The 7,535-nt window shown below is 41.3% G+C and overlaps 1 protein-coding gene across 1 annotated transcript; it reads right to left on the minus strand.

Annotated features, from left to right (window-relative positions):
- Positions 1–4,155: 4,155 nt before the first annotated feature.
- Positions 4,156–5,094, minus strand: Or1n1 (olfactory receptor family 1 subfamily N member 1). Its single transcript, XM_090329197.1, has one exon. It carries the CDS (start codon positions 5,089–5,091, stop codon positions 4,156–4,158), a length of 936 nt encoding a protein of 311 aa, XP_090185323.1. The 5' UTR covers positions 5,092–5,094.
- Between the last annotated feature and the right edge of the window lie 2,441 nt (positions 5,095–7,535).

Raw genomic sequence — 7,535 nt, forward strand, 5'->3', positions numbered from 1 at the left:
TCCTACAATAAGGAAGTAATTTATCACTTGTATACAAAATTATGTTACAAGTTGGTGTTTATAACTTAATTTCTGCATTCCTCCCCTGTACTAAACTCAGTAAAAACATTTGTTCATGGGACCTCAGGCATCTGAAGGTTGATCACTTCAGATCTCCTGGTGTCCCTAAACCACCATGGCCTGATCTCCCATTACTTGTTACTGTTGTCTCCCTGGTCATGGCAGATTTGCCACCATTAAAAGAGTAAAAGAAAGAGCTATCTAATACATTATATGCTTTATGCCAGACAGTTTGTCTCTCCTGATGACACATGGAATAAAAAAAGACATAACCTCTTCTTAGTAAAGAAGTGTTCATGTAGGAGTGTTGAGAGAGATGGACTAAAGACATGTACACATGCACAAAGAGCCGTGATATAATAGCAATTGTGCTAGTTGTGCATGGCTACTGTGTGTCAAGCAGTGCCTTAGAAGACACTGCTTTTAATGCTAATAATAACCACATAAAGTAGACCCCATTATTATTTCTACTCTAGAGTTAAAGAGATGATGACATGGTAGAAATGATATATTATTTGACTGTGGCCCTAAATGAGACATAGCTAATGTTCCAGATGAAGATAGAGCTTTCCCGTAAGCTGGAAATTGATTTGTAGAGCAATGCTTCACATTTGGGAGAATGCTTGCGATTAATGCACAAAAGGACAAAAGACCATCTAGACAGGAGGGACAGAGAGCATTAAAATAGCATGGTATGATCAGGAAAAAAATTAAAATTGGTTTTTTCCCATTGCAGTGGAGCACTGGTGGCTTAAGCCTATAATCCTAACTACTCAGGAGGCTGAGATCTGAGGACTGTGGTTTGAAGTCAGCTTGAGCAGGACTTCTGCGAAACTCTCATGTCCAATAAACTACTCAGAAAAAGCCAGAAGTATTGCTGTGTTTTAAGTGGCAGAGAGCTAGCCTTGAGCAAAAGAAGCTGGGGGACAATATTCAGTCCTTGAGATCAAGCCTCAGGACAGGAGTAAAAAAGAGTAACACCATTAATCTCACTAAATAGAAATAAGATAAATATCTTGGAAATACTTTAGTGAGGCTTTGTTTATACTTCCCCTGACCCTTTTCTCTCTCTGTCTTTGATAGTACTGGAGATTGAACTCAGCACCTCCTCCTTTGTAGACAAACACCATGAGATGTCCATAGGATGTTACCATAGTTTGATGTCCCAGCCCTTTTTGCTTTGGTTATTTTAAGGATAAAGTCTCATGTTTATGCCTGAACTTCCTTCCTCCTATTTATGCTTCCCTCATAGCTAGGGTAATAGGCACATGCCACTAAGTTCAGCTACTGATTAAAACAAGGTCTATTCTGGCCTTGGACTGTGATGCTCCCAATCTCTACTTCTCCAATTGCTGGAATTATAGGCATAAGCAACTGGCACCATCAAGAAACTGGCAACATCAAGAAAATGAATCTAGGTGAGGAGTCAAGGACTATGTTGTGTAAGGAACAAGATGTTAGAAGTTTAGACTTAGCCCTACAATAGATGGGAGTGGGTTAGAGTAGGGAGAACGTGGGAAAGATTAGGCTTGTGTTTCAGAATGATTTCTTGGGTAACGATTCTCAATGCATGAGGTGATTGGGAGATAATGGAGAGACAGGAGTCAGGGAATTCAGCTGGAAGCCTGTTGTACATCTGAGTACCAGCTGGTGTGGGTCTGAATGGTGAGTATGGAGAGAAGATTACTTTGAAAGTACACTAGACTGGTTTTGATACCTGATGGGAAACAGGAGGAAGATCTAAGGACCATCTTTTTTTCTGGCCCTGCAGACACTTATGGACAGGATGGACAGCTGGACAGCTGTAAATTTAACAGTTTTAAGGAGGTGAAGAAACAAGTTGAAGATTACTTACTTCTTCACGAAGGATTCTAAGGAAGAGGAAATCAAATATACTAAAGAGGAAGATGTTCATCACCTACTTCTGATCCCAGTTAAAGTCACATTAGACCACCAAGGTACAAAGGTGTATAAGCAATCTGAATGAATGCTTGCATCAGTCAGGCTTCTGCCTGACTGATCTGAGGAAAGCATGAGCAGAAATTACAAGACTCTAGCTGAAAAATAATTATAGGAATAGGGCAGGAGGTATGTCTAAAGTGGTAGGATATTTGCCTAGCAAGTTCAAGTCCTTGAGTGTAAAGACCAGTATGTTAAGAAATGAGTGAATAAATATAACACATTCCACTGTCCTTATTTGAGTTATGTGATCTTATTGGAGACCAGAGGCAAGCATAATGGAACATATGGAGAGAGGACTATGAATGGAGCTTTGACTATGGTATAACTATTCTGGTCGGGTGTTAGAATGTTGAACAATGATAGGCAACAGTGACCCTTGATAAGCCTTTGGAGCTGACTCCTCCAGGTTAAAGAGGGAAAGCCGAAGTGGGTACTCAGCCACATGAACTTTTACAGTGTGAGAAATGACTGTTGAAAGAGTTCTGATGGGTACTGCACAATGTGTGGTTGGAGCGTCTCTGAGGAAAGCAATGGAAAAGAAGCCACAAGAGCTGACTTTCCCAGACTCAAAGGAACTTAGGCTCAATGGTTTCCCTCATTCGTCATAATCAATAGAAACCTTGGGCTCTACTAGCAGAGATTTGCAATAGAGCAAAATCTTGATACATAAGGCCATATAATGTGAAGCTAATTGAAAGGACCTCCAGGATATTGAAACAAAAGCCATATAATGAATGATTGTTGTCCTTAATGTACTATGTTGTCTCTCATCTCCTTTGCTGTCCCTTGGTTATCTCATATTGGTATAGTATCGCACTTTGTTATCTGATATATTGAATTTATTTGTATTTGGATATTTGAAATTTGATAGGGAAGGGGGGAATACCAAGACGGGTAGGGGGTGTGGGGGGGGGAGGGAAATGGGTACCAAGACATGTGAAAGGGTATCAATGTATGTGAATGAATGCACCTTCTATCTGGCAAATATCATGTAACCCTTTTACTAATTACAATAAAAAAATTTAAAAAAAAAGAGCTGGCTTTCCCCACCGCAGGTGGGTCTGACTGAGGCACCTGAGCCACCGTCTGGGATGCCAGAGGAGATACAGGCTGAGGATACAGACTGAGGCTGCCTGTGGTCAGCACACACCTAGCCTCAACTGTGTCATCAGAGGACTTACTTAGACCATTTCCTGAAAAAGATGGTCATGAGGAGGGAATTTCACTTCCAGTTCAAAAGGCAGAGGACCATTACCGGTCAGCCGAACATGGTGGTAAATCCCAACATTTGGAAGCTAGGGAAAAATGAGTTCAATGCCCACTGAGTTGGAAAAGCAAGGCCTGTTCTCCAAAAACAAAACAAAACAGCAATCAATCAAACTAAAGTCCAGTGACTCAGGGACATTAGTGGCTCATAGTCAACAGAGGAAAAAATGTCAACATAATGGAACAAAACATGTACACTACAGATTGAATCGTGGAAAACTACATGCTAAATAGAAACTATTGAGGTGGGTGTGGTGGTACATGTCTATAATCACATCGCTCAGGATGCTGAAGTGGGAATGTTGCAAGTTTTAAGTCAACCTGGGATAAATAGTGAGACCCTGGCTCCAAACAACAACATAAAAAAAACGACGAAAGACAGAGACGGAGAACAAGAAACCAAGAGACAGAAACAAGCCAGGCACCAGTGGCTCTGCCTCTAATCTTACCTACTCAGGAGCCTGAGATCTAAGGTTCACAGCCTAAAATCAAGCTAGGCAGGAAATTCTGTGAAACACTTATCTCCAATAAAACACGCAGAAAGAAGAAGCAGAGCTCTGGCTCAACTGCGTAGTGTTAGCCTTGAGCAAAAAAGAAGTTCAAGGACAGTACCTCAGCCCTGAGTTCAAGCCCCAAGGAGAGAGAGAGAGAGAGAGAGAGAGAGAGAGAGAGAGAGAGAGAGAGAGAGAGAGAGAGAGAGAGAGAGAGAGAGAGAGAGAGAGAGAGGAGAGAGAGAGAGAGAGAGAGAGAGAGAGAGAGAGAGAGAGAGAGAGAGAGAGAGAGAGAGAGAGAGAGAGAGAGAGAGAGAGGTCCCATTTGATTGATTCCAGAACAGTGCCTTTCCATTCAATATTGCTGTTGCTATATCTAAGAGGAAAACATTCTGCTGTGACTGAAGAGCCTCTTTAGAGACCTCTTCATGTCCTTGTTCCTCAGGCTATAGATAAATGGGTTCAGCATGGGGATCACCACCGTGTACACGACTGCTGTGATGATGTCCTTTTCAGCAGAGGCAACCGATGGAGGGCACAGGTAGGCACCGAAGAGCGTGCCATAAAACACACAGACAACAAAGAGGTGGGAGCTGCAGGTGGAGAAGGCCTTAGACGCCCCACCAGGGGTGCGGGCCCTCTGGATGGCAGACACAATGAGGATGTAGGAGAGGACGATGCATGCGAAGGGGACGACGAGCACTGTGCCTCCCACGACCAAAAGCACCAGCTCGTTGATCTGAGTGTCAGAGCATGATAGCTTCAGGACAGGAGCTATGTCACAGAAAAAGTGAGCCACTTCCCCCACCACACAGAAGGACAGCCGAGCCATGAGGAGAGTGTGAGTCAGGGCAACTGTGTGGGTGAGGAGCCAGCACAACGCAAGCAACAGGACACAGACCCGGGGGCTCATGACGGTAGAGTAGTGGAGAGGACTGCAAATGGCCACATAGCGATCGTACGCCATGACAGCCAGGAAGAAGCTGTCCAGATCCCCGAACATCAGGAAGAAATACATTTGTGCCAGGCAGCCGGTGGAGGAGATGGTGTGATGCTGAGTCTGTATATTCACGAGCATCTTGGTAACTGTGGATGAAATCAAACCCAGGTCTGCAAAGGATAGGTTAGCCAAGAAGAAGTACATGGGCGTTTGGAGGTGAGGGTCAGAGCCGATAGCCAGGATGATGAGCACGTTCCCGCTCACGGTGACAAGATACATGCTGAGAAAAATCCCAAAGATGAATTGCTGTTGCTCTGGCATCTCAGAGATTCCTCGGAGGGCAAATTCAGAGATGCTGGATCGGTTCTCCATGACTCTGGAGCAGCTGGAGGTGTAGAAGATGGGAAGCTGGATTGACGACTGTCCAGCCACAGGCACTGCCTCCTGAATTTCCAACTCCCAGATCTCCCTCAAAGCAGCTAGCGTCCTAATCCTGTGTTTCCCTGCAGTTTAACCCTGCTTCCTTTTCCTCCCTTTCAGGAACCTTACGTTTTTCTCTCTATTCCCCTCGATCGAATCTTTTGTACAGGGGATACTCTTCCATTAAGGTTCTAGGAACATTCACCTGTGGTATCACCAAGCCATAGGGTAGTTCTCTCAGGTCCTTTTCAATTCCATTTTTGCAATACAGTGTATTTATGTATAGTCTGAGCTGAGCCAAGTCATTCATTTGAGAGGAGATTGTTCCAAAGCTCATATACACATTACTTCTTTCAAGAAAAAACTCTCATAATAACTCACTTGAATTACTCATCCTTAAGCTAACATTCATTAGCCATTGGCTATACCTTAGACACTTTACATTTAAGCACAGCCTCTCCTTTAGTCCTAAACACACAACTAAGTGGAGATTATTCTTATTGCCTATAATAACTCTGAGATCAAGTTGAGTAATTTTCTTAGGGACCCATAGCTTGCAAATATTTGATATAGTGTTCAAACCCTTATTAATGGCCTGAAGAGGCTACATTTCTCATCAATATTTCAAAGTAACTTTTAAATAATCGCCATGATAGTCAATTCCCTGTGATTCCTAGTTTAACATCTTTAATGTCACCTGTTCTTCTCACTTCTATGCTTACCTTTGTGTAGAACAACAATAAAGTTCAATAACTTGATGGAACCTACAAAATTACCTGACTGAGACATTCCTGGGCATTAGTCTGTAAACAGTTAGTTAATCAAAATTATTCATCTTTATAAAAATACAAAATTTCATTCCTCACCAGCTGAACTTAAAGTTTCTAGAATAACAGTCTTGGAATTTGTTGGGGAAAACAAAAAAATAAGTCCTCCTCTGCTAATTTCATTCATGATTAGGATTAAGAAGCACTGGTTCAGATTTACTTATTCCAGCACTTCTCTTTGATTCACAAATGTATTAGTCAAGATTCAAATAGTAAAATGGTAAAATGGTAAAGAAGATTTTACTCTACCTTAGAAAAAGATGTGGTATGAAAAATAGGGTGTCAAGGTCATAAACCAGTGTGTCCTCTCCATTAAACCAATTACCTTTGCATTTTTTAACTTGCCAGAATTTGTACCTAAAGAAAAACACCTCCAGATAAATAGGCAAGCTGAAATATTGTTCCACAGTAAAATCTACTCCTCAAACTTCAGAAAAAGGAATATCAAGAACTATTATACTTTGGTTTATCTTTGCAACATAGATTAAGTGAATAAAATAACATACATCACAGAAATAGATCACTTTTCTGAGAGACATCAAAGAGCCGCTCCACTTTATGATGGTACATGTGAGGCTTCACAAAGATTACAGTCCTGTAACTTGCCATATTATAGTAATAATGCCCATCAAAGGCTTTCTTTTTTTACTTTCTTTTTTTTATATATTTTTATTGTAATTAATAAAAGGGTTACATGATATTTGCCAGATAGAAGGTGCATTAATTCACATACATTGATACCCTTTCACATGTCTTGGTCCCCATTACCCTCCCCCCCACCCCCCTCCCATCTTGGTTTTCCCCCCTTCCCTATCCAATTTGAAATAACCAAATACAAATAAATCCAATATATCAGATAACAAAGTGAGATACTGTAACAATATGAGATACCCAAGGGACAGCAAAGGAGATGAGAGACAACATAGTACATTAAGGACAACAGTCACTCATTATATGGCTTTTGTTTCAATATTCTGGAGGTCCTTTCAATTAGCTTCATACTATATGGCCTTATGTATCAAGGTTTTGCTCTATTGCAGATCTCTGCTAGTAGAGCCCAAGGTTTCTACTGATTATGACAAATGAGGGAAACCATTGAGCCTAAGTTCCTTTGAATCTGGCTTACTTCACTTAATATGATTTTTTCTAAGTCTTCCTTAAAAGCAGAATTTTGCATCTGATCAAGATAAGAAGAGGAAGATTAGCAGAGAATTGCATGCTTTTCTGACTTCCAGACTTTTCAGCAAAGAAGTCCATTCCTTCCTGTTAAAGCTCTCAAAGGGGCTGTAAGCTATTTTAGGGAAGACTAATATCTCTCATTAGTTATGTTAGTACATAATGCCTTCATTAGGCTAGTGCTATTGAGATTGTGGCTCTGTGGCACCAAACCAGTTAAAATTGGAAAATTCTCCAAATCTCTCCATTCATAAGAGAATGGAAAGCTCTCTAATGTAAGCACAAGTTTTACCTTGTTTGTCCTTTATTCGTCCTCTGTGTTCTGTGCCTGTGCTCTGTGTTCTGTATATCTTGCTCTGTAAGCTGGCTTTTCCATTCCTCAGTGAAGTTTCT

Source organism: Megascapheus bottae, chromosome 3, assembly GCF_031878675.1.
Source record: "Megascapheus bottae isolate mThoBot1 chromosome 3, mThoBot2.hap1, whole genome shotgun sequence".
Taxonomy (NCBI): domain Eukaryota; kingdom Metazoa; phylum Chordata; class Mammalia; order Rodentia; family Geomyidae; genus Megascapheus; species Megascapheus bottae.

Excerpts from the sequence above, each read along its gene's own strand:
- Or1n1 (XM_090329197.1), bottom strand. The coding sequence starts at position 5,091 with ATGGAGAACCGATCCAGCATCTCTGAATTTGCCCTCCGAGGAATCTCT.